The sequence below is a fragment of the Bemisia tabaci genome, chromosome 3, assembly GCF_918797505.1.
Source record: "Bemisia tabaci chromosome 3, PGI_BMITA_v3".
Taxonomy (NCBI): domain Eukaryota; kingdom Metazoa; phylum Arthropoda; class Insecta; order Hemiptera; family Aleyrodidae; genus Bemisia; species Bemisia tabaci.
In genome coordinates this window covers 56,603,190-56,630,654 of record NC_092795.1, presented here as the reverse complement: position 1 = coordinate 56,630,654, position 27,465 = coordinate 56,603,190, and the positions used below count along the sequence as shown (strand labels likewise).

Here is a 27,465-nt window from a genome sequence, read left to right as displayed (position 1 = left end):
AAATACGAAAAGTTTTCATGAATTTGTGTCACGTAGTTTTTCATTTATAAAATAATGTATGTCAGGAAGTCTGCAACGCCGCAAACCGAGATACGTGTTTTGGTAGTTTCATCGTCGATTTGTTTATCGTTCATCCATCATAATAAGCTCTTCTGTTTTGTTTCAGGTACGAACACTTACCTAAACTAAATTTTTTCTGTATGGAAGGAACTCGTAAGTTTTTCAATAAGTTAATTAGTAATTCTATTCGTACAAACATGCCATGCGAAAAAGTAGACTTTTTAAATTGAAAAATAAGCCTACGCAATGTAAACAAATTCTTCCCCTCCGGGGAGACATAGTCGCAGTTTTCAAATAGGAGAAAGTTTTCGAAAGCATTGTTTTCTCAGTCTGGGAATAATCTAACCTTATGGCGTCAAATGAGTCGTGGAAACTTGAAACACCCCAGCCTGAGCACTATTAGGTGTTGAAAAGATTGTGCATCACTCGTCATTTAAAAAGAAAAAAGAAAAAGAAAAAAAAAACCCAAGGCCTTTGTTTCATCGTTCATCTTTTTTGGGTAAATTTTCTCCAAATGTTGGTCATTATATTACAGGACAAAAACTGTCATTCTTATAACACGCGATTTCTGCTAGACAAGCGATATATGCAGTTACTTAATCTCAGCAGAGTCCACGCCTTTTACGCACTTTTGCAGTACAACAGAAAATCAGGGGTCGTACATTTAACATACGGCGAATTTTCTCTCTCTCCACTTTGCGACCCCTCTCTTTTTGACTTTCAACCCAGTGAACTGTGAAGAGTGAGTCATAAGACAATGAAATCAGCGCATTTTTAATCCGGGCAGAGAAATCGTTACATTATTAATCTGGGCTCAAAATTTTTGCGCTGTGAAAGTAAATTTGTGAAAGTAAATGCAAGCTTTAAAATGACGGATCTTTAGTCTGAAGCTAAAATTGCGTATACTTTTTAGCGTGGCACGAATTTCCCTCTTCCAAAATGCACCGAATCTACTGCACTATTCGAAGGAAGGGTCCCATCCGGCAATGCAGCGAACGAGGGTTAATTTAAACATTGCATTTTTTTCCGGACCCATCGTAACCGCTTACACGCATTTTATTATTTAATCCCTTCACCTCGCCGTCGGAATCTTTCCCTTTCCTCCCCTCAGCTCGCGCGCTCCTCAGCGCGTCCCCTCAACCGTGAACCCACCTTTATTTCATGCCTTAATCGTCTCTTTGATGCATCGAATTAAGTGACGGCGTTTTCAATTTAGAAAGCGCCCCCTGCTAAATAAACTCCCTCGCTTGTCTTCAATATTTAGGATGATTGCTTTTGTAACAACTTGGAGGACCCCTCCCAAATCGTGAATGTTTTGTTTTCCGAATGTGTCGGAAGAAATTTATTTCATTGTAAGAGGTGTATCGACAAGCGCATTTTTTTGGCGCACGCTGAATTTCCTCAACTCTATGATTTTTTGCTCATTGAAAGTTTACATTTACGGAAGGTATCATTATATTTGGTCGTCTTTTGGGCTTAGTCCAGGTCTAATACTGGCCTACACATTGGTCTCTAAAGGCCGATTTTGGTTATTAAAGCAGTTACCGCGGGTTTGAGGTTGGATGCCGAAAAATCCGCATATTTTGCCAAATTCGGCCTCCAAACCTATGCTTAGACCTGATAAAAAACAGGAAATTGTCTAATTATAATGCATTCCGTAAAATGTAGATCTTCAATGAGCAAAAAAATCCTAGAGTTGAAGAAATTTAGCTGAGGTGGGCTTAAAAACGACCCTTATCGATACCCCTCCTGTAGCAACAATTAGTTTATGACGTGTCGAAGAATCTAACATGGTTTTCTATTCATCACTATCAAATTAAGGAAGGCAGTGTTGATTGTTGCACCTAGCGGACAAATTGACCGAGTTTATCTGCAAAGCTTGACTTTTTATGAGGAAACTTTCTCCGAATCGTATAGTCTTATTTTCCTGACATGAGTTGCCATTTGCAGGCTACTATTTTCCTGTTAAACGTGGTAAACAGTTGCACGATTCCAATAACCCCTGATGACTAGGCTTCGAATTTTCACTCCTCAAATGGAGAAAACACAGAACATGAATCCTTCGATTGAAATACTTTTTGCAATTAAGAACTAAAATTTCTGGCTCAGTTTTCAAACAACGTATGTACTAATGTACCATTAGTTTCCATATGCACATAAGTATTTTTACGGATGCGCCAGAAATTGTAGATCCTAATTGCGAAATGTATATCATTAGCTATTCTTGCACAGAGGATGTTTCCTGGCCTACTCCAAAAATTGAAGGCGAAATATCTATAAGGTAACAACAAAGGGATTTATCAACGTGTAACTTTCATACCCACCCTTTTCTTGCTGTCGATTCTGCCCTCTTTAAATTTTCATTCAGAAAAGCTACCGTCTCTAAGACCTCATTTCGACCGTACTCACGGCTTGAAATAAAGACATCCACTTTTCGCTATAGGTCGACACGACACCGCACGGTGGAACGAACTAGTAGACGAAGTCGGACATGAAATTTTTGACTAAAATTTCAAATTTTTGTATTTATTTCGTCACAAATTCAATTTCAAAGGGTGTTCATGAAAGAAAATTTCACGAAAAAACCAGTGGAACTACTCTTGAACTTTTTTGTTTCATATTTTCGAAAATATAAGCTTTCAAGTTTTCCAGATTTTGTCCGACTTGTCCCATCGACTCGGTCCACAGGGTTGCCACAGTCAGGGAAAACCGGGAAATGTCAGGGAAATCGACGAAAATGTCAGGGAAAATTTGTTAAATCACCTGCATTTGCTTTCGAGACTGAGTTTGAGGTTTCGAACAACAAATTTTGCCTAAAAACTATGTTCAATTATGTTTTCTTAACCATCCGTCACATCTTCGATTGTCAGGGAATTATACCAAAATTTGTCCGGGAAGTCAGGAAAATGTCAAGGAATTTCATTTTCAAAATTCCGTGGCAACCCTCCAGTGTGCGCCGTCCATTTCTTTTCGGTCGCCCCGTCGGCCACTTACTCGCTTGAGGTGGAGATGGATGTTGAGACAGTTGAATGGCAGGATGCAGCAGCGTTCACCGGGATCGCTGTTTTGCAACGGGCTGCGGCCCTGGAACATTCGCCGCCGTGTTGCCGCATCGATCTCAAATCCGAGTGTTCCACCCGGGAAAAGCGTGGATTCCACCGCCCGAGCGGCAACGGCGCGTCAAAGTGCATGACATTTCTGGGTTGATGCGCGGAAATGTGTCGACGGCCTGCGAACACGTAGCTACTCACGCACTGTTGCGGGGTTTCGGTCCCGATTTTCTCGTCCTGGACGTTTCTTGCGAGGTTTCCGCCGGTCTGGAAAAGAGGGAAAAGCCTGTGCCACACTATCAAAAAACTCCATCAAAATTTCAAGGTCAGGTGCTGTGATTGGTCCAAGACATCGAATAAGCCAATCACAACACTTGACCTTGATATTTTGATGGCTAGTTTTGAAACTGTGACACAGGCTGAAGGTCAGGGAATTTTGCGAGTAATTTTTCGGCCCCTAACTTTTGTTAGTATCCTTTAATCGATTTCCGATGTATTTTTCCCCCCCAAAAGTATCTGTAAAATCGAACATTCTGTCGGAACTTCAGCTAAAGTCGGGGTATTAAAAATGAAGAAGTTTCAGGCGGACTTTTGCTCAAATTCCAGGGAATTAGAGAATTTTTGAGTTGGAAAGAAGCTGAAAAAGTTACAGAAAGTCAGAAATTTTGAGAGCTTAGATATTATGGAAACATTGGTCTTGTATTTTCTTGTTTTTTTGGAATATTCGTCTTCTAGTCTTTTTCTTGTGGTTTTGAAACCACTTTCAAGTTTTTATTTATTTTTTTTTTACCTCTCATGGATTTGCTTTCTTTGTTGGGTGCTTGAAGTAGCGAATTCTCGAAGTTGCTTTTTGTATTGAAAAATTTAACCGCATCCTTATTGTAGAGTGTTCATAACTGTAATGTGAAAATCATAACATTCTGTTTGAGAGTTCAAAATAGTAATATCTTGGTTGAGGTTTACAGTGAACGAAAGAAGAAATTATATGGAATATGAGTAAAAAACGCAGAGAATTTTGACGCTTAAAGTCGGTGACATCTTAAAAGTGAAGGAAAACCGAAAGCCTAAGCGCCAATGTATTGCTGAAAAACCTTACTTAATCTTCTCCTGGTAAATCTCATGCATTCTCACACTCTCTATCTTTAAAAGTTCTCTTATGGGTTTGGGCGTCTTTGTCAGCTATCGAGACATGTATCGGAAAATAATTAATCTGAAACTATCTATTGGAAGCATGTAACATTTGGATCGCTTTAAGCAGAAATGAACCAAGCCTCATCAGCTATTGCCAAATTTAATTGGGCAATTTAATTTTTTACATGAAAACGGTTGTGCGGTTTTTTGTAATTTCACAAAATTCTCTGCATAGCTCGAAGCGAATTCTTTAAGACTTTCAAGGGAATCCACACGAATGTTCCCTTGTAAAAAATTAAAGTGCCTGTTAAATTTGGCAATAGGTGGTGTGGCTTGGTTCCTTTCTGCTAAACGCGGTACATTTGTCCTTCCCTCCTCAGGAAATGCGATAATTTTGTCCCGCTACTTTTTTTTTACTGAAGACCAATCTGGCAGCTTGGAGTGGATTCCCAAGTTCAAAGCTCGTGTTGTTACTGTTCTGATGGCGGTGCATTGTCACAGGCCCGCAAGACGCATTATCCACACCACTCCCCCGCGGAATGCACCCAGCCTTAGTTCCTTAGTGCGTGGGGAAAAGGGACGGTAACAAAAACTACGCTACGTACAACGACCTTGAGTACTCGATGATAGCGTTTAAATGTTTATTGTCTCCAACGTGGACACGAGCATCTCGGTGATATGAACTCAAAATAAATGCTGTCGGAACCAGGGTCTTCTTTGCGACAAGCTCACCATACTGCACTCTCGAAATATTTTGTTTAAGAAGTTTTAGAACCTCGTAGTACATGAAGTACTCGCAATAATCGACTTCAGTACCATACCAGGAGAACCGAGAAATGTCAGGGATTTTGTTTAGGTGTCAGAAAAATCAGGGAAAACGTTGAAAATGCAAAATTCGGCATGTCGCAGCAGGAAATTTAGTTTAGGAAGCGATTTTCGTGCCAGGGAAACGTCAGGGAAATCGAAAAACACGGATTTTTCGGAAAATGTTGCGCAAATACTCATTACGTCAGGAAAAATGACGAAAATGTCAGGCAAAAACTTTTCAGCCAGAATGCTTTCTAGAATGGGTTTGACGTTTCGAACAACAAATTTCGCTTTTAAAACTGTCCCACTGTTTTGTCTTTTTAATTATCTAGCATATCTTCAGTTGCCAGGGAATTTCCTCAAAATGTGTCACGGAAAACAGCGAAATATCAGGAAATTTCATTTACAAGAGTCGGTGGCAACCCTGCATTCCCTGTGAGTGAACCCTTTTCTCTACCAATCATCAATGCAACATGGGACCTTTCCCCCAAAATTACAAAGTATTATAGATATAACTTTTCCTCCCTTAAATTCCAGAAATTGGAATTCAATTAATCAATCCTTTAGGGTCGCTTATAATAAAGAGTGGAAGGAGGAAGATGGGAGAATCGCAGCTCAGCCAAGCCGAGAGAAAGGTCGTAAATATCGAAAACAATTAATTTTTATCCCTTCGGTCGCGAGGTTAAACGTGGACCGTCCGATCAGCGGATCGTGGATCTTGCCTCACGATTCGACCACATTACGCCATCGTTGGGGGATGTGGGGGGTGTGGGGGTGTGGACTGGACGGAGGGGGGAGGAGCGCAGGCGCAGACCGGAAGCCGTTAAAACTGGAGGAAGTCAGGAGCGGTGGCTGGAATGGATTACAGGTTGCGTTTCCGTTGTCAACCGACGATGCGACCCTATTGCCAGGTGCCCTCACGATTCCCGACATTATACACTATGGTGCCGTGCTAAGGAAAAACGCCGTATGAGCCTTTAGACGTTGCCAAGTTTCCTTCGATATAAACCGAATTCACTTGTATAATTTTGAATTTTTTTTCCTAAAATTTTCAGACAATTTTGTACGCAATTGTATCTAAAATATCTGAATATTTTAAGGGAAAATATGCATGAATTTCGTCAAAAATACATGTTTTATCAAGGGAAATTCGGCAACTCTCAAATGTCCTTACGGCGTTCTTCCTTAGTACGGCAGTATGGTAAAGAAACGATTAATTGGACCGCCTTTCGCAGAAAAGAACCAAGCCACATCAGTTATCGCCAAAAACTGGACAGTTGAATTGTTTACAAAAGAACGTTTGTGCGGGTTCCTCTGAAAATTTTAAGGAATTTGATTTGTGCTATGCTGAAAATTAACTTAAATTTGCACAAAAATCCGCACAACCGTTTTCATGTAAAACATTAAATTGCCCGGTTGAATTTGGCAATAGCTGATGTGGTTTGGTTTTTTCTGCCTAACGCGGTCAAATTAGGTGTTCGTTGCAAAAACGAAAGACCTGAAAGATATGTCTAAGAGATGTCTTCGAAGTATAAGTGAAGAATTGAAGGTCATTTGTAGTTTTGGATCCTCGCTGTAAAGCCCGCCGCCAAATGAAATGACCCTTTCAGAGAGGTTGAACATGAAGTCTTCGACTAAAACTGCAAATTTTTATGTTAATTTCTTCGCATAAGTAATCGTATGGGGTGTCTCTTTAAGGAAATTTTACAAGAAAATCAATGAAACCATTCGTAAAACTTCTAGGTACCGTATATATACATCGATATAAGCTTTTAACGGGACTCGCTCGCTCTTTTGAGACCGCTGGTGCGGCAAGTATTGTCTGAAGTCAAAACGCCTTCACTGCGGTGCGTATGCAACACGGACATCCGCAGAGTTAGAATAGTTGTATTCAGGCGTTATGATTACTTTCGTGTAGTCTCCGTCGTATACGACATTAACTGAAGCTCTAATTGTTACTCTCTCACCTTAACTTGAAATCAGCGTTGCCTGTTGTGCTAGTGAAGGAAGCCATTTCTGATTTTTATTGCGACATCGTCAACTTTTTGAGAAATACATTATTTAAATGCATTTAAACGTTGCCGGTCCTCGAAATGAAAAAAATTAGACATCGGAGCATGATACGTAGAGTTTCCTTAATGAGTCATTCTTTTTGGGGGTTTTTGTTGCGTTTTTATTTTTTTCCTGCGGAAAAACTAATTTGGAACGAAAACGACGACCACTCGCCTTCCAACAAAAAAAAATGTGACATGAAATCTGTAACATCACAAACCTTACATGATTTCCGAGCTGCAATTGCGAAACTAGTACAATAAAGTTTGGTAAATATTTTAGTGAAAATAATATGATGTTCTGCTCTTTCCATCGTGAAATGTGGGCTGCGTCCGGTAATAATTTAAAAGCACGATACATCGACTCGAACAAAGATACACTGAGCAGCTTGCAATAATCAAAGAGTGTCAGCTTCAAGTTTTAATTCTAATAACACTGGTTTGTGCGCCCCTCCAGTAATGTTTACGATAGAGGGCGAACGGAAGCTGTCGATTCATTGAGCCCGAGTCTGCTCTTGAAATAATTTCAGGTTTTAAAGCTTTCTCTGAGCTAGTTGAGCAGTCGTAAAAGTAAGAGTTTACTCCACATCGTACGTCACGCCATGAATTACCCAATTAAAACCGCGTGCGTACCGCGCGGTAATTATCAATAATTTTTTCAATCTTACGACTGAAGCTGCGATTTTATTTTTAGTTGTTTTTAACCTCTTACGGATTTTAACCAATTGTAGAAATAAACCTTTCAGAAGTTATTTTATCGGAGCTTCTGTGGCTCGTGATCGTTTTGACGGAGCAGCACTAGAATTTGTACCGTCGATGGAAGCGCCCCCAGGAGAAGAAAAGAACAAGGAAAAAGAGTCGTAAGAAGAAGAAAACCATCTAGAATATGCAAATATAAATGGCGGACTTAATTTATATCACGGGAGGGCTCCTTAGCTTCGAGAGAGGCGCTCAAATTTTGAGAACGCGAGGATAAGTTCAAGGGTCACGAGAGGTCCCACCCAATTGAGCTATCTCTCGAAGCGGGAGTGTTATGATTTACCCAGCACTTCTTGTTTAAAATTTTGCGAAGAACACGACAGTGCCGTTTGTTTTGTCAAAAATCAAAAAAAATTCTTGGAGCTGCGACCTTAATTGGTGATGCAAGACGGGATTATAGGAGCGGAGTGGTACAGGAGTCGATGACACATGACAATGCGACTACCAACTTTTTCAATTAAAGTTCCTCTTGATTCCCATATATCTCACTCGAAATCCATTTAGTTTTGGCTTCCCCTTCTGAATGTCTTTCACTTTTTTGGGTTGGTTTAATTTTAATAGTAAGTCTTTTTCTCATTTAGTCCCTCAAGTGTCCCCCAGAAGCAGGAACAGACTATTTTTACACTAATTTTCCTGTTACCTTTTTTTTCAAGTTTTTAGTTTATTTTTAGTTTTTTAGGTTTTTTCTCTAAAAAAATCTTTCAAGAAAAGAAGAATGACCGGCAAGTCCTGTCTCTTTATATCCAGTCATAATATTTTGCACAAAGTGACTGCACAGTTGCACATTAAATTGACAAATTTTGATTCGCTGATCTCCGCAGAACCCCTGATGGTCCCCCGCCTCCCGATGCACCGACAAGGCAAACCCTTTATAACGGTGGGTAGAAAAGGCACAGACGAAACAGGCAACACAGTCAACGGCACTTTGTCACATTTCGTCGCTCCTTTGACGTAAGGGCGTATCTCCAATTGAACGTGAGCCCTGTTCTCCACATAACTCCATGCTTTCCGGGGCTCATGTGGAAATCGAGATACGCCCTTACGTCAGAGGAGCGACGATTTAACCGCGGAAACGATCTCATAGGGCCCTTGTCGGCAACACAAAAGAAAATTCTGTTTTTTCCGTCGACTCGACAACGTTGTTTGGAGATGACCGCGCCCACGATAGACGCGTCCTTTTAAAACACTCGGACTCTTCTGCATACGGACTCCCCTCGCCACTCACCAGAAAATCCCGACTTTCGACCTTGTAGGACTTCTGGTCTCTCGCGTATTCAACCACCCCCTCTTGACCCCGCCCACGGCTCCGGGTGGGGAGCAGTGGCGAGGCGGGAATGCGTGCGGTGAGATCGATTCGATATCGCCATTTGAACCATGGTAAAGAATCGATCACTAGGGTGTTCGCTGCGAACACCCTGATAATCGATCTTTTTTCATAGGTTTAAATGGCATAACAATCGATATCTCGCAACTCACGCCACGCCACTGGTTAAATGACTCGCAGGAGAGAAACGCCGAGGATGGAAAAAAAATTATGAATAGTCGAAGGATTCTGCCCTCTTAACTATTGCAAATGAGACGGACGGAAATAGCTCCCCGCGTTTTATTCGTTTTTTATGGATGTATTTCTTCTTCTTCCTCTTTTTTTTCACTGTCTTTTTTCCGATCGACTGGAGGCCCGTTCCAGGTTCTTAGGTGGTTTTTGCTCACTGCATGAACGACGCTTTTTCTGAGGATTATCCTTGACGAATAGGTGGCTTTTCTGTGCGTGTCCTTTTATTTAGTTCCTTTTTTTTTCGGAATCGGTCTGTTTGGCTCAGCCTTTTGCTAGACGCGCATGTCAGGTCATCATTCTAATGCAGGAATGAGGCGAGCTTGTTTTCTGCTCGCTTAAAACGACGGACCATCTGAAATTAAGTCGTTGGGTTCGCGTCTCAAGGCGTGATTGCGGATGATTGAATTTTGCACTCACCATTATTTCTTATCCTGAATCGGTACGGATTTGAATTTAATCTAAGAATCTTGTTTGTTTTGGTTTCGCAACTCTCTTTGCCAGAATCGGTTGATTCTGATCAGAAGTCTTGATAATCTTGAACGACTTCGATTTTACTTTTTGTTCCCTCACGGAGAGTTTCAATTTTATCATTCTTTTTGTATCAATATTTAATTTGTCGAAGTGCATACAAAATGTGCTGTTGAGTCATGGTACTCAATTAGTCACTGAGGCACTTCCATCATCTTAATTTGGAATAGGCGTCATGTGATTATTGTGACCAACAATGTAGGCATGAATCGTTCAGTAAGAACACCCTAGGGTCGGTGATTTGTAATTTCATCGCATCGCTATCAGTCAAAAATCAAACACTTAACGATGATCTTTGGAAAAAGTTGGGTCTTCTGGGGATCGCTTTACGAAGGGAATTTTTACTGTCCGGTCCAAACATGCTCTTTGGCATGACAGCACCAGACAAGAAAGTATAATGCCAAATATCACTTCGTTTTCGTATTTATTATTTATTTATTTATTTTTGGGTTAAATTGACCGAGAAAATTGTGTTCATCATCTGATCAAGGAGGCTTGAAACAACGTATTCCGAAATCAACGCTTCATCTACTTCTTCCCTGTCCCTTTTTCGCACTGTCGATGGTAGTAGTGGGATATACCACTGCTTTTATCTGGAGTTCGGGATTAGAAGTGCATTTTAATTTAAACAACATCTCACTTTATCAATCATTGTTTTGCCTGCTCGTTTTTACCTTATTTATACTATTTCGCTGCTTATTTTTTGTCTAAACCACTGAACCGTCTATATTTCATGTCAGAAAAAATGCATTTCTAATTTTTTCCCCTTAATCTTCCACTCACACAACTGTTTTCTGTTTCAGGTAGCAATGGAATCGAGACGAATCGAATTTATGTAGGAGCGCACATCCTCGACAGTTCTTCATCCCAACTGCGTGAAGTTTTTCTCCCCGTTAAGTGTTCTGAAATTATGAAACCAATCTATTTCCACTGTGAATTCTAAATCATCGTTTAAGTTCGATAATTCCTCGTATTCATCTTTCGTGTTGCACGTGTTCCGCAACCGGGAATTGTACAAGTGCGTGTTGTGCGGGAGTGATAAGTGTTGGTGACGCGCGATCAGTGCCGTGCGGTGGTCGAGTGCGCGCTCTAGCGGCCTACGAGTGCGGTATCGAGGCGGCGACTGAAGCATCGGTCCCTCAGTCGCCTTGTCGTGGAAGCTGCCCGAGGATGAGGAAATGAACGGCGATGACAGATTATATTGATCCACACTTCATCCGAGCCCTTTGCAAGAACCCGGATCGGAGAACTCTACAGGTAAAACATGCTCAAAGTTTCCCAGAAAATATTGCGAAAAGAACTGAATTATTTGAACAGCTCGCGAATTATGAAGGGTGGAATAAACTTCTATTCATCAGGGATACCGCAGGCAGGGAACACCGGGAAATGCTAGGGAATTTTAAAAAGTCGGGGGATACCGGGAAATGTCAGGGGAAACCTGGAAAAGTCAGGGAAAATGACGAAAATGCCAGGAAAAAATTATCAAGTCACCTTTATTTGCTTTTTAGAATGGGTTGGACGTTCCGAACGACACATTTTGCCTGGAAACTATTTCTAATTATGTCTTTTTACTATCTAGTATATGTTCAATTGTCAGGGATTTTCATCAAAATGTGTCAGGAAAATCAGGGAAATGGGAGGTAATTTCATCTTCTAAATTCATTTCTGCGGCAACCCTGAGGAAATCCGTTTTCCGGGTGACTATAGTTTTTGGTCATAAGAACCAGACTTCAGTTTTAGGTATATTCAATTCAACAATATTCAATTCAATATTGATAGCTAGAGTAAGGGATCACGTATCTCCACTATGGTGTTTCAAATTTCTGCTCCTATCTTATTTTGTCTAAGGAAATCAAGTCAACTTCATAGCTTGGAATGTACACAGAATATTTTGCCAATAGAGAAGAAAAATCATGGGAATTTTCAAGAAATCGCGTTGACTAGTTTCACAAAGAAAAAATGAAGTATGGCAGGAAGTCTGCAACGTCGCAAAAGGAGATTTGTGGTTTCACACTTTAGCTCGTGGAAAAAACGCGTACTTAAAAGTTACTCAATTTTTCATGAGCTAGGAAAAGTAGCTTATATAGATATTTTGTAACTGCTTAATTTCTTTTAAAGGACGTCGTTAGACACCTTGCCTGCCGTCTAAGGAAAAACGCCGTATGAACTTTCAGGCGTTGCCAGTTTTGCATTTATAAAACACAAATTTTCTGGTAAACTTAGGAATATTTTTCGTCCAATTTTTCAGATAACGTTTTTTTGCAATTTCACCTAAAGTTCCTGAAAATTCCAAGGAAAAATATCCATAACTTCCCTCAAAAATAAACATTTTATCGAAGGAAACCTGGCAATTCTCGAATGTTTATACGGCGTCCTTCCTTTGCAGGGCAGTTGTCTTCAAGCGCGTTTTACGCATGGCGTTCTGTGATCTTCGCCCGAAACGTTAATTTTCACGCGGCGGCATTTTTCAGAGTAGTTCGTCTCCGCCGAGATACGCTGAAATGCGCACGGAGATCGGAAAGGCGATGGCGAATATTTCTGCCGGAGGGACTGAAAATTTACATAGGAACAGGGACAAAAGCAAGGAAACGTCTGAGAGTGTGTCAGTTATTTAGGTCGATCGGATACTCTTACTCGAACGCATGGAGACGTCGCGTCGCTCATTCAGCCGAGCCAGCCTCGTTCGGGCAGAATTAATATTAAAAGTCGCCGCCATTTTGAATTATGCAAGTCACCGATGTTACTTGTGGTTATTTGACGTTATGTTGGCACCAGTTACCCCAACACCCGACAGGCCTGATCTCGGGCTAGCCATCGCGCCGCTCAGGAGGACGCTTGGACCTGTAGCCCGAACCTGATATTTCGCACTGAGAAAAAACTTACGGGCTCCTCAGACGTACCGTCCGTTCCGAGTTCGGAGGCCGAAAGTTCCGGGTGCTGGAGCTGTAGCCTCAATTCTATCGGGATGCTACGCCCGGAACTTTCGGCCTCTGAGCCCGGAGCGCGGATGGTATGTCCATATAGCCCGTAACTACGGCTTCCACGGCCTGAGTTTTTTTTTTTTTTAGTGCGTTCATTTATTCGTTTTTTCGTACATTTTAAATCTTCTGAGCAGCTCTCTAATGAGTTTTTTTACATAAGTAATGTTTTTGCTCTGACAGGGAGTGGGTTTTTTTCTTCCTTTTTTCTCCCTTTTGTTCCTTGTGTCCTGTGTCATTCATAGCGACGATCAATTTCATCAGGGATTTGGGAAGTTTTCTGGTCCCTCAAACTTAACGTAGTTAAGATTGAATTTTTGGGAGGTCGCAGAATGAAGCGAGATCCAAAGGGACAAGACGGAATAAATTGGGATTAATTTGAATAGATCTAGATAGGTACCTCCGTTCCCTCTGTCACTCTGTTTGTTCCTTGACGTACCATTCCTCTGATGCCCCGGTCCATTCAACTTTATAATCTTTGGAATCGGTGAAAATATAATACTTATTCCGGTTTGGGACTTTTAAAATTTTTTTAAAAAATGTCTCCGTTACTCACTCGCGGTAATCTTTTCAGGCGAGACGCGTTTCGGAGCTCCATCATGAGTCGGCACATGACAATTGAGGAGCTCTCCGGAAAAAGGGCATATAGCAAAATATCGCGTATGAGAAAAATGCATTTTAAGTTTTCATCATTACTTTTCGGTCACTGATGATAAGTTACATCGCAGCTTGGATTCCAGATTTCGAACGTAAGTCACAGTCAGTGGCCATAAAATAATTCTGGAAACTTCAAATGCATTTTTCTCAAACGCGATTTTTTGCTACCTATGTGCCATTTTTCCGGAAAGCTCCTCAATTTGATTGGTGGCGTGCCCATTATTGAGGCCTGAAATACTGGATCCAATCAGAAATGGAGTCCTTTCGTCTTGACTCTGAGTATATACGGACGCTAATTTGGCGAATCTAGACTTGAAAAGTTCATGTGCAGTGCCCTGGCCGAAGCAAATAAAAGCTCAAAGTGGTCAAAGCTCAAGTTTACAGTCTCGGTCGGGACAGGACAGGTCCCTGTGCGACGCCTGCTTGCCCTCCCCGAGGCCGTTGCGGGGCCCAGTTTTTTTCCTCTCGCAAAGTTACCGTTAGGCAGCCTCTCAAGTCGATGCATATCCACGCTAAAATATAGTATTATAGCGGGCGGTCCTTAAACCAAACTGACACCGCACTTCCCAACGGAAACCATTGATTGCCGTCCCCGCGTTGGCTGTCGTCTAACTTTTCAAGCCCGTGTCGGATCTCAAATCAAATGTCGTTATGAGTTTTGACCGGTTTTCCTCGTCTACGTTTTAGTCCGCCGAACAATGTAAACGGAAGTTTGGACAGCCACAAAACCTATCGTATCCTATGGGAAGTCATGAAATTGCATGTCCGCGAAATGGAGGAGAGTGTGAACTCTTTTCGACCGACTCGGAGACTTCAACGCAGAGTAGGAAAGTTGGATAGGGTGAAATACATGATACAACTATTTCGACTTTCAATAAGATACCATTTCATTTTCACAAAATGAAGGAGAATGTACAACGTTCGTACATGAATAATCGATTCTTGTCGGAGCACGTGGCCCCTCCAAGAATCGATACATTTCCGTAGGTTTAAATGGGGGTCAGGGTGTCTACAAGCCTGGAATGTCCGGAAAGTCCGGATATAGTACTGAAAAAGTGCGGAAATTCGCAAGAAGGTCCGGAATTTTTGGCATTTTTGTCGCAATTCGAGCGAGAAACTCAAATTTTTGAAAATTTCTGAATTTCGTCAATTGGAGGTACTGCAAAAGTACTGAATTTCTCTTAGGAGGTACTGAATTTCTTGGGAATGGACTGGAAAAGTACTGTCAAAGTCCTGATTTTTGGCCAGCCTGTTTTAGTAGACACCCTGGGGGAAAAACAATGTTGCCAATTTTCTGGATCCGCCAATGATGAAAATCTGATTAACTTACGGAGCGTTAAAAATTCTCGCTCGAAGTCAACACGAAGCTCAAGCTCAACGATTGCAGTAAAGCAACGAAGGGAGACTTTAAATGAGACCCAACTGGAAAGGTCAGTTTATCAGAGACCGAAGTGTCTGGAGTAAGCAGAGTGAATTGTGAATAGTGGATGGAACAATTAATGCGTGCGCCCGGCCCGTCGTCGCGGTCGTTGGGTGTCGTACAACTCGTGTACTACGTCGCTCATCTGACATAAGGGTGCATCTCAATTCCTACGTGAGCCCTGTTCTCCGTCTAACTTCATGCTTTCTGGGGTTCATGTGGAGATAGACATATGTCCGTACGTCAGAGGAGCCACGAGTAGAGGCCCCCAGAGATCAGCAACAAGTTGCCATTTAAGGCAACTCTATTCGCTTGTACTCTCGCTTTGCTGGGTGCAGATTGTTGCCAGGGTTGTCAAGTTTCTCGGCAACGAATCCCGCGCTATGACGGATGCTCCTCTATTTTTTCTCGCAGAAAAATGCAGAATAAACAAAAATAGATCATTCGAGGGGAGAGAAAAGAATTGACAAAAGTCACATCAGTCTGAATACATCAATCATCAGTTGGCCCATTGGTGAGCATAGCCCTGTGTCCACTCGTCAAAATGGCGTCAAAGTGGAAGCTCAAAGTGAATCGATAAATGAGAAACAACTTAATCAGCCAAAATACACATAATAAAAGAACAACTTAATTTGGGGAAAAGGCTGCAAATAAAGAAAAAGGAATAAACAAAACCCGGAACGTTTCAAAATAACAACAATTTCATTTTCAACCGGAAAATAAATTAAAAACAAAAACGAGCCGTCGCTACGCTCTTATTGCGAGACCGAATCGATAAATACGATCCGTTCGCGATTGTTGATCAAAAAAGGGTCGCGCTGCTCTATTTTAAGTTGCAAGATTCATCAAGCGCATCAAGTCCCGACTTTGAGCCACTTATCGTTGAAATCGATTCACTTTGAGCTTCCATTTTGACGTCATTTTGACGAGTGGAGGCAGCGCTCTAATAAACATCTGTTGAATGGTGCAATTTTTGGATGTGACATTTGTCTTTATTCTTTTCTTTCCCCAGTTCTAGCACTGTTGTAAGATGAGGTACGAAGTCTCTCTACAGGGATGCGAAAACTTCTCGACCCACCCTCGCCGGGCCCTCTGAAAACGGGAAGGCCCCGGGGACGGGGTTTATAACAGGGAAACCCGGCCAAATCGAGTTTTTTGTGTGTGCAAAATTGCGTAAAAAATCATAGGTTTTCGTTGATCTGCGGTAAACAACACGTGTCTCTCGAAAAATCGTGGCAATTTACACGTATGGAGCCACGAAAAAGTCATATTTTTGAAATTTTTTTTTAAAAAAAGGGGGGAGGGGTTCTTGAAATGGGAAGACGAAGAACTTTCTGCATCCCAGTTTCACCAATCAATTATCATATCGATTACTTCGTTATATGGTCGTTTATTTTACAACGGAAATCTTGATCAGCTATGACGATTCCCCGGCTGAGAATTGATTCCTCAGAATCAATCAATGAAATGAAAACTTTTTTTATTTTGCAAAAATCGGTACGGATTTCAAGAAATTTTAAATCGCCGATACAATTGGAGTCAGTGCATGTTGTACTTGTATCTTCGACGCGATAAACATAGTTATAATTTCTCGCTTGCCCAATGGTGTGCTTTGTCATGCTCTGCTCATCGCGCCAACCTGGGAAATAAGCGTGAGATTTCGACGAGCAAAAGCGTGACGCAAGCGACTTCTCAATCCTGCAACCAGCGTGTGACTCGTGAGGCTGTAGGTCACAGAAATCATACAGATTTTCGACCTGTAAATCGTTTGACATCCATCATGTTATAATATGGCTCATCGAAAAAAAAATTCTGTTACAATTGCATGGAACTTCCTTTGAATATTTCCATTGGGATAAGTGAGAAAATTAAAACACGTAAGAAGCGTGGCCAAATGTATATAACAAGGTGGGAAATGGCGCTGGTCCACACCATTTCGCGGGGAAACAAAGCCAAGAAATACCAAAAATTTTTTTGGTATTTTTGGTATTTCTTGGCTTTGTTTCCCCGCGAAATGGTGTGGACCCAGCACCATTTCTCCACCTTGTCATTGGGATAAGTAAATACGAAATTTTGTATGTGTTCACAAAACCGCTGAAGCAATGAAGAACGCGTAATTTTCTTTGTTCCTATAAAGCAGTTAGATAAATCGCGTATTTGTCGCAATATTGAGGTGAATAACGCACAATATTTTATGATCCTACTGAACCGCTGAAAAAATCGTATGTTTGTCGCAATATTGTGATTAAAAACGTGTAATTTTTCACTTTTTTTATGAAACCTCTGGAGAAATTGCATACTTGTCGCTTCAATGATTGCAAAAAAGTGTACCCATGTCGGAAGTCATAATCCTATCTAATTGAACCTCCATAATTCTAACTTAATTATTTTGTCCCTTGGATTTCGAATTATCGAAGGGCGACTGTATTTTCACGTACGTGAGCACTATCAGAGTTCTGGATGTCGATCCCGGATTTTTTTCAGCGCGAAGGAATGTTTTGTTTTATATATCATTATTATTGCATCGTATAAATCAAGAAATCATGAAGAAAAGTCACTAAGACAACAACAATTGAAAGTAATATCGAGTCGACTGTTCAGCAGAGATTCCTTCCTTGAGCTCGGAAGGTAGGGATGACAAAAATCCTGCCGAATTTCCATCGTAAACTGTCTGGTGCGCAATCGGGAGCATCGATGTTTCCTTTCTGCAGACTCACTGCACTCCCCACGCGCCGCAGGATTTTTGTCAACCCTCGCCTTTCGGGCCAAGCAGGAATCTTTTAAATTCAAACCAAATTAAACGCCCTTTTTTTTTAAAGGAAAATCTGCGTGATTTCTCTTCTATTATCTATATGATTAGGAATTTTAATTAATAAAGACCATAAGGAATACAAAAAATACAAATAAGGGGCCGTCCATAAATTACTTAAGGCTCTCATGGGGAGGGGAGGATCTATAACAGCCTTTCGGTGCCTTACGAGGGGGGAGGAGAGGGCACGGCTGAGCCTTACGTCAACTTTTTAGCCTATATTTCAAGAAAATGCAAAAATCCATTTTTCGTCAGGTTAATAATAAAATTCAAGATGAAATAGAGGAAATCAGGAAACCACCGATTGCTGGCCGATCGAACCATGCCCTATCATTTCTCTTGATTCCCATTTCTCCACTCATTCTCACGATGATGAGTAGTGACTTCATCCTTACGTCAACTTTATACTTTTAACTATTTACTCCCAAGGCCAAAAAAATCTTCAATTTTGCTCCATATTTTTGTTTATTAAACTAATTATATCATGAATCTTTCCTGTGAACTTACTCCAGAAATTTAGTTTCACTTAAACAAATTGTGGCTTAAAAATTTCATTTTTTTCTAACGGGAAACGTCATGCTTCGATCTACGATAACTGAAAAAAAAGGGGGGGGGGGCTAGTCGAGACTTACGTAATTTTTAGAGAGGGGGGGGGGTTAAGGGATGCCTTACGGTGCTGCACAAGGAGAAAGTATGGGGGTCCAAAAATGGGGAAAAGGTCTTACGTAATTTATACTAAAGGATGTTAACTGAACACTATGTTACATTAATTTCTGTCTGGCGTCTGCTTTTTCCTCCAAGAAAAAACAAGTTTATTGGACGGCCCCTGTATACCCTTATACAAGGACCCTGGACCTTGGATCCAGAAGTTTCTTTGAAGCAAGAGGAGCCCTTTTCAATTACGTTTCAATCAAAATGCAACCCTCACTATTATTTTTTGGAAAAAATAACCCTTCGATGCCCTACGCGGCATTTATAAATATGACCAAGGCATTAAAATTTTTAGCCCACGGGGCGCGAACCGCGAACCCTCCGATCATGAGGCGAGCGCTCACCCATCAGACTACGCCGGTAACTGAAATATGCGGCGAATTTACCAGTTCATAAGGCAAATAAAGTTCTTTCTTTCTCCACTAGAGCTGAGAGTAGGTTGGAGAGTAGAGACGCATCGGTGACACGCTCTTGCTTACTGATGATCTGCGGCAGGATTTTTGTCAACCCTAACCTTCCGAGCCAAGAAGGAATCTCTGCTAAACTCAAACGCCAGTAATATCACCCATAAAGTGCAGAGTATCCAGGAGCATGCATGTGGAAACCGGAACGTTGCGGCTTGGGACTCTTTCGGAACGGGACGTTTTAAACACGACAAGACTCTCTCTCTCCCTTAGAAGTCCTCACAAGTCAAACCAAGTATTAGGGCAGCAGGTAAAGTAAAGCGGTCGCCTCGGCTCGAAACATTGGCGGCCGATCGCTGTTTTGAACACATCATCCCTGTATCCACAGAGTATCCACGGAGTATCCACGGAGTATCCACGATGTCCCACAAGTATGGCAGAATACTCACTCTTTCGTGTCTAAAGATTAGGCGAGCAAGGGCGATAAAGCGGTCGCCTAGATGCTTGCAGCGCAGTCGGTTCATTTTGCAAGGGGTCCTTTCTACCTGCTCCAGTCTACGCTGCTAGTTCCTCTCGTTCAGTGGCGATTTTGCTGGTATTATTTTGACTCTGTTTTTAGATATATTTATAAAACATTCGATTCTACGCGAGGAAGAGTCTCTTCTCATATTTTGTCCAGTGGTCCATTGACTGTATCTCCAGTGTGCTAGCGACCCTAGAGTACCTGTATGGGGAGAGTATGGACAGATCGCTTCATGGAGGGCGTAGGGCCCAAAAGTGCAGCCACCCTTGGCCCTTCTAACCAACTTCTAACGCACAAAATTTCACTGCCAGTCTGCAGATTCCAATTCTAACCAAGATGGCTAAGAATGTACATAAATGAGCGTTCTTCCGCAAAAATGAGTAAATTTATGCAAAAAGTAAGTCAAATACGTGCTTTATAAACGATGGTTCGTAACAATTGTATTAGTAAAGCGCTCTGGATAATTGAAATTCATAGGTTGGCTGCATTTCTGGGCCCTAACTTTATTCGCGGAGGCATCGGTGAAGGCCTGATGGATTTTCGGAGCTTCACATCTGTCCATACTCTCCCCATACAGGTACTCTAAGCTACCCTTGAGGAATAAGTTTCCAAGTTTTTTTTCTCATGTACCGAGAGTGTGGAGTGGGCAACGTGGGAGGGTGAGTTAATGGGTCTGATTAGTGGATTAGTGCGTGGCGCGAGGCGTGGAATCGGCGAAAATGAGAGGGCGGAGACGCCCCTTCTCTCGACGATGATGATCAGGTGGAAGAGGGAAGTGGAAGGCCAGTCCTCGGTCCGGTCCGCGCTTCGGCCACGCATGGACCGCGATCAACACGCCGATCGCCATGCCCGTGCCGGCTCATCTACAAACGGGCATCGTTGTACTATACTATAATAGAGTCCCTTTATACTGAGAGTCAAGACAACACCCCTCATGGAGTCACAAACGGGAATAAAGATTACACAAATTGAACGTTTTTCGTAATCTTTGATCATTCTTTGATCGGCTCATTCTCAAATTCCTTTCTCCGTTCCTTCTCTCATTCCGTTTGTTCCTTGTCGAACCCGAAATTCCTCGGTCCATTCCAGATTATAATCTTTGCAATTGGTGAAAATGTAATCTTTATTCCTGTTTGTGACACTGTGAAGGCCTAAAATCCGGTTAACCAATCAGAAATGGATTCGCATTGTCTTGACTCTCAGTGTAAAGGGACTCTATACTATACTGTCGTGCTGAGGAAAAACGCTGTATGAACCTTCAGCCGTTACCAAATTTCTTTTGATAAAACGAAAATTTCATAGTCAACCTATGAGTATTTTCCTCCCAATTTTTGAGTTGTAAGAGTTTCGAACACTGCTCCAACAACAACGCTGAACCGAGAAAAGAGTTTTGACTTCGAGTCTTTCTCCTCGATAAGACTTACAGTTAAAGACATAGTTTAACGGCTATTTTTACTTTCATAATATTATTTCTAGACTGGAGGAAATGAACGCCCAGATGATTTCAATACTTCCCGATTATTTTTCTTCCCCAAAATGCGACTTCGTGCTCGCTTGTTAAACTCGGTCCAAACCGCTTCGGCATTCCGATACCGTGGCTCCTCAGACGTAAGGACGTATCTGGATTACCACATGAGGCTTGTTGTCCATATAACTCGATGCTTTCCACGGCTCATGTGGAAATACAGACATGACCTTACTAGAAAGGATCCAGACGATGTGTCTGTCGGAGAAGAGGCATTTATCCGGTCGGCTGCGGCGCGTGGTCCGTCGAGGACCAGTCTGCCCCCTGCTCCATCAAATCCTCTTTTACACGCTCATTAGGGCTGCTAATTGCCCGGGGCTTTTATATCACTGTGTATGCTCACTGCAATTATAGGAGTGACCAGTTTCCCCTGCACTCGCACTCGGCGCGCCACACCGAGGAGCTCTCAGCTTTTGGCGTCGGCTCCGTCGCGCCCGGGTCCATCTGATTTCCTTCGCGCTGATCCTTCGACGCCGTGTCTTGTTGCTCCGATGAATTAATGTCAGTGGCTATTACACTTTTTTTATTAAGTACGTGGACTATCCAGAGTTGCCACAGTCAGGGAAAATCGGCCAAATCGGGAAATGTCAGGGAAAACTGGGAAATGTCAGGGAAAATGTCGAAAACGTCCGGGAAAATTTGTTAAATCTTCTTTATTTGCTTTCTAAAATGGGTTTGAGGTTTCGAACTACAAATTTTGCCTAAAAACTATTTTCATTTATGTCTACTCAGCCATTTGTCATATCTTCAATTGTCAGGGAATTTCGCCAAAATGTGTCAAGGAAATCAGGGAAATGTCAGGGAATTTCAACCCTGACTATCGCATGGTTGCCGGCGGTCTGTAAAATAACGGAAAGTCAGAAAATTGGTGGAAAAAGTCAGGAGATATCGGACACACCTATTAATCACTGATCCTCCAACTGTTCACACATTCTGTTTATTTTAAACCAGCTACTGAATGCCTTTTTCCATAATTCGATCTCTCAACTAGGAAATTTTGCCCTAAGTTTAGCGACAGTCAGCGAATTTAAAAAAACGAGAGAACATTTTGTTCGATGGTCAGGGAAAGTCGGGGGAATGGAACATTTTGGAGTCAGGGAAAAGCAGAAATAGTCGACAAAAAGTTGGAATTTTTAGATGAAGACGTTATGACGATCTTGCAATCGGAAAAAACCTATCTCCCTTGTGACCCGAGCTCAGAGATTATCTCTTTGACAAGCTTTTATCTTATCCGTGGAAAAGCAAGTAAACGTAAAGATATCAAAAAAATACGCGTGTTTAAATGTATTTTTCGCTTTTATTACTCAGCAAAATAATCCACGATCGGACTTTTCGTAACGCAGATTTGTAGTAAAGCTCTTTCATCTGCACTGGAAAGAAAACACATTGGATCTAGAGTCCAGACTCTTGAAAACATTGACAAGAAAAAATACTCTTTATTCAATCGAATTTTTGCTTGAATCAAAACGAAATCGGCTTAAATTAAGATGCTTGGTTCTTGATTTAAGCTAGATTCTGATTGAATCAAGATTACTTTTTCTTGTCGATGTTTTTAAGAGTCCGGACTCTAGATCCAATGTGTTTTTTTTTCCAGTGTGGGGAACGGTGCGATAAATGCGATAAATTATAGTTAAAGAATCGGAGGATTAAGTCTTTCACGGAAGGTTCCACTCGAAACCGGGACAAAGGAGGTGAATGTCGACTGCGAAAAGATCAAAAACAAAGAGAAGCCTGGACTTCACGCTTTCCTTCACACCGGATAGAGGATCGGGCACTCAGGGCAGCTTCGCAGAACGAAAATTGCGTGACCCGTCATAACTGCAAGCGGTTTCGGAAATGAAGCCGTGCTCATTGCGTGCGCCGTCTGTTCAAGACGTGCTCGATGGGATCAGACATCGAGAACATGCCTTTTTTCGCTTTGTAGCCAGCATGTACGGATTATCGCATCATCATCCAACTCCTAGAAACAAGATAAACCTAAGTGTACAAAGAAGAGGAGGAGGAAGGTTGGTGTTGTTGCGCCAACAGCTCACGAAGAAAAAACTTTGGTGCTCTTACATTGCTCACATTGTTGGAAATATCGAAGGTGAAGCCGGTTTACATTTCACGCCGTACAGTGGAACAAAGTAATGGATGAGGTCGGACATGAAATTTTCAACTAAAACTGCAAATTTTGATGTTTAATTTGTCCCATTTTATATTTTAAAGTGTACTTTTAGAAGAAAATATCACTATAAAACCAATGGAACCACTTTTAGAACCTCAAAAGTTCGTGTGGTCGGAGTTGACGAAAGTTTCCGAATTTTGACTCGATCCACTGTGCGCCAGTTCATAATTTGCTTGTAAAAAATTGTTGTTTTTAAATCGGCAGTAGTGCTAAGGCTATGACAAGAAAACAAAATATGTCACGGGTTATCCCCTGAAACTGTGGCACTACCTCGAGTTTTTTAATCATATGGGCATTTGCAATTAATTGCGATACAGCACCGCAACTCAGTTGGGGTAGTATTGCAACATTTGGGTCCGTAACCTAATTTATTTAGGCACTACCACAACTAATTGAAGATGTCCTTATTATTCAACAACCCCTCCTTGCCTCTTTTGGCATGGAAGCACAAAAACGTCCGTGGAATGTCCTTCACGCCCTGAAAAACTTGAAAGCTGTGAAATTTCAGTTAAGACTTGAACGCAGACTAAGAAAGTAGTCGACGCGGCCAAACGAGAGTTATCACTCTGTGGACTTCCAATTTTGACGAAACACATTTGAATCGTATCGGTTGTTTCGGTCAGAGACAATGTAAATATTCTTAGAGACTTGAACGCGGAAGTAAGAAAGTAGTCCTCGCAGTCAAATGCAGTTTAACATCACAAAATCGGAGATTATTTTGTATTTTTTACGGTAATAATTTCTTGCACTGAATTTTCATAGGAACGTGTATCTCGCGCGTTTCCCCTCTCAGATCCACAGGTTCCCGCAGCCGGCTACTGTGACGCAACATTCAATCAGATCAAGAAACCCACGGCAGAGAGCAGCACTCTCCGCAGTGTTTACATCCGCAGTACCTTGTTCTCCCCGCGAGAGTGCGCCCGCTGTTCAGATCCCAGCTCGCGTCTCTCGCGAGGCGTTCTCCGGCGCTCCGACAGAGCTCGCGACCGTCTCGAATCCGAGCTTTGCCCCGTGTTTCGCGATGTTTTGTAACGGGCAATGTCAACAAGTTTCCGAGCGAGGGAGCTTTATGCATTCGCATTCGCGCCGTTGTTCCATTCATTATTCTTCTGTTGCGTCACTTCGCTCTTGATTGATTGCCGCTTTTGTTTCCCGGACCCGAATGCGTTTGTAATGAAGTTTCTCTCTAACTCCTAGCCTTTTCGATCTGAACTTTCGACCCGCGCCGAGCGTTCGCGCCTTTTGTTGCTGGGTGTCGGCATCCTAAATCTTCGGGCGCAAAGGTTTAGGTGTTGGAACGACGTTTTATTGCGCACCAGAAGAAGCACTTGCCGAAATAAACGACATCGATGGCCAAAGTTCGAAACCATTCATCTCCATCGCCGAATGTCTGCTCCTGCATTATTATTTGGACTTTTTTGCCAAAAGGAACTATGTGCGTAGGTATTGCGTGAGACATAGTTTCTTTTGGCATAAACACGTCCATTTCGAAGAGGAACAAGCACACTAGCTTCAAATTTACACGGGGTAGTCTGCCAACAGAGAAGAAAAATGAAGGAAGTTTCCGAGAAATCACGTTGACTAGTTTTCAAAAAAAAAAAAAAAAAAAAAAAAAATGAAGTTTGACAGGAAGTCCACAGCGTCGCAAATGGAGATACGTGGTTTCGCACTTTGGCCATTCATATCATGTTTTCATGGAGGTGTTCTGTCAGGGCGTAAGAGCTACTTTCACTAAAATTTTTCAGACTGTTTCATTCGTAATTTAATCTACAGTACAAATCTGAAAATTGCAAGGTAACAATGGTGACATGGAAAGAACAAGGGGAAAACTGGAGACAAGGCTAAAGATACAACACTCTAAACCCGAGACGTTTCGACTCAAAATTGAGTCATTTTCAGTCCGAAAATAAATTGAAAATTAAAAAATATCGATGAAAAACGTGAGACCTACATATTTTTGGTTGTTTTTGGTCAATGTTGCCAGCATCGATGTCCCTGTAATCAGTTTATCCGTTTGTTTTTCTCGGATCTCGACCACCGACATGTAGGTCTCAGGAAGCTGATTGATGAAATTGCGATAGACAAACGATAGACAAAGAAGATATGAGGCGCGATCCTATTGGTTGAAATGGGTGGTACTTATAGAGCAAGGGAAATAATGGTGGACTTACTATCGGGTCTCTCATGGTTGCTGTTAGTCTATTACCTACGTCCTTTGTCCATTGCAACCACCCACCTCCACCAATAGAATCGCTCCATATTCTTTTTGTCCTCTTTGTCCATCACTTTCAACAATCAGCCCGCAGGTTTTTTCATCGATATTTTCTTATTTTTAATTTATTCTCGGCTGAAAATGACTCAGTTTTGATTCGAAACATCTCGGGCTTTTAGTTTTGTTTTTCCCCTTTGTCCTTTTCATGTTCACTCTCAACTCGAGCGGTATCAACAGCGATGCGCAAATTTCGGGGATAAGTCCCGCGGGAGGGGAACGTTTTACTTCGCGGACGTTGCGGGTTCAAGTCCGCGGTTCAAGGTCATGACGAGAGCCAATCAGACCGACGAGAGCCCGCTCTTTGTTACCTCTCGAATCTGATAACCGCGGCGTCGGAAGTCGCGCTTGTCGGGGGGGGGGGGGGGGGTTAGTTTAGTCCCCAGCTCAAGCTCAAGGTCGGATTTCAGAAAGACGAGTCGAGCTAACGGATCAACCGGGTCCCTCACCCGTGGCAGAACGGGACGGAGCGACGCTGGAAAGTTGTGGAAACGATACCCGTTCTCGTCACGAGCCCTGGTTCAGGATTCAGGTCACCGGTTTCGGGTTGGCGCACCGCGGCTATTTCCGCGAAAAAATTGTCACGCCGACTCTCCGAGGTATGATCCAGAGGTCAGGGTTGCCACAGTCAGGGAAACCCGGGAAATTTCAGGGAAAATAACGGTAATGTCGAAAATGTGAGGGAAAATTTGTAAAATCTCCTTTATTTGCGCTCCAAAATGGATTTGAGGTTTCGAACCACAAATGCCTGAAAACTATTTTCAATTATGTCTTCTTAACCATTTGCCATAACTTCAATTGCTAGAGAATTTCACTTAAATGTGTCAGGGAAATGTCAGGGAATTTCATTTTCCAAATTCTGTAGCAACCCTGAGAGGTGTCCGGGAAGTTCCTAGCTGTTCCTCAAATGGCCGCGCTAAGCAGAAAGGAACCAAGCCACATCAGCTAGTGCCAAAAACTGGGAAATTTGATTTTTTACGAGAGAAAGTTTTTGCAGATCCTTTTGAGAATTTTGAGGGATTTGCTTCGTACTATGCAGAAAATTCGCTGAAATTAGCACGAGTTTTTCTTTTACTATACTTCCTCAAGAAAACCAGCTGGTATGTTCTCTTGAAATTGTCAAGGGTTATTGTGTGTTTTATTTTCCGTTGCGTTGCAAGCAAACATTTGTGTTGAAATTTCTCTGTGTGTGAGTTGATGATGATTTTTTGTTTCAGGATCTTCAGATAATCTACTATGGACTCACGGGGCTGGAGGCGCTCTCCACTTGCCGCGACTCGGTGCTCCGCTCTCTCTGCAAATATGTCCGCTACGAGCGGCATGAGGCCAACGACGTTCTTTACTAGTGAGTACCCTCTCACGATCAGTTACGCATCTTCATTGTCATTCCACACCGGGAGTAAAGAAACAGTGTCGCCTCAAACTTTGCCCTGTTGATCTTGCCTTTTTTAGGCGGGAGGAAATTACTACAGATAATTGAAATTGGAAAAAAAAATTGGCGGAATAGAAAACGAGGAGTGGTCATTTAGCGGCTTAAAAATGTATGCTAAGAATAAGAAGATTGGAGGATGGACCCACGGTTTATGGTCCTGTTCATAGTCTTTTTACGTGAATCAACACCCTTAAACTTGCAGATGTACTCATTCCAGTCTTAACCAAAAATGAAAAGTAAAATCAGTGTTAAAGAAATTTTTTTTTGGTGTGTGATGTTTTTAACTGCCAGCGCAAAGTAATCTCGAGTGCTAGGGTGCGTCTTGCATCTGGATTCATCTGGTTTTTCCGATTCTATCAGGATTTAATCCCGATTTCATCAGGATTTTAGGCAAAATCGGTCGTAAAATCAGGATTTGAGAGGAAAGTCGGAAAAATTATTTTCCGCTCAGTATCCGCTATCCGTCCGTTGATTTTTCTCCGCAAAAAATCAGGATTTGACCAGGATTTTGAAATATTATGAAATCAGGATTTAGTAGTTAAAAATCAGGATTTCTTCAGGATTTCCGAACGAAAAAGAAACTAGACACCCTGTCAGAACTTAGGGATTTGTATTCAACATTTTCGCCG

The 27,465-nt window shown here is 42.0% G+C and overlaps 1 protein-coding gene across 1 annotated transcript in view; it reads left to right on the top strand.

The window, feature by feature from the left end:
* The first annotated feature begins 10,744 nt into the window (after nt 1-10,744).
* The window catches only part of PDZ-GEF (PDZ domain-containing guanine nucleotide exchange factor), a 227,190-nt gene continuing 210,469 nt past the window's right edge, over nt 10,745-27,465 (top strand). Inside the window, exons 1-2 of the mRNA XM_019047035.2 lie at nt 10,745-11,198; nt 26,622-26,749. Of these exons, the coding sequence (XP_018902580.1) occupies nt 11,130-11,198; nt 26,622-26,749 (197 nt within the window). The 5' untranslated portion in view covers nt 10,745-11,129. The remainder of the gene's footprint in view (nt 11,199-26,621; nt 26,750-27,465) is intronic.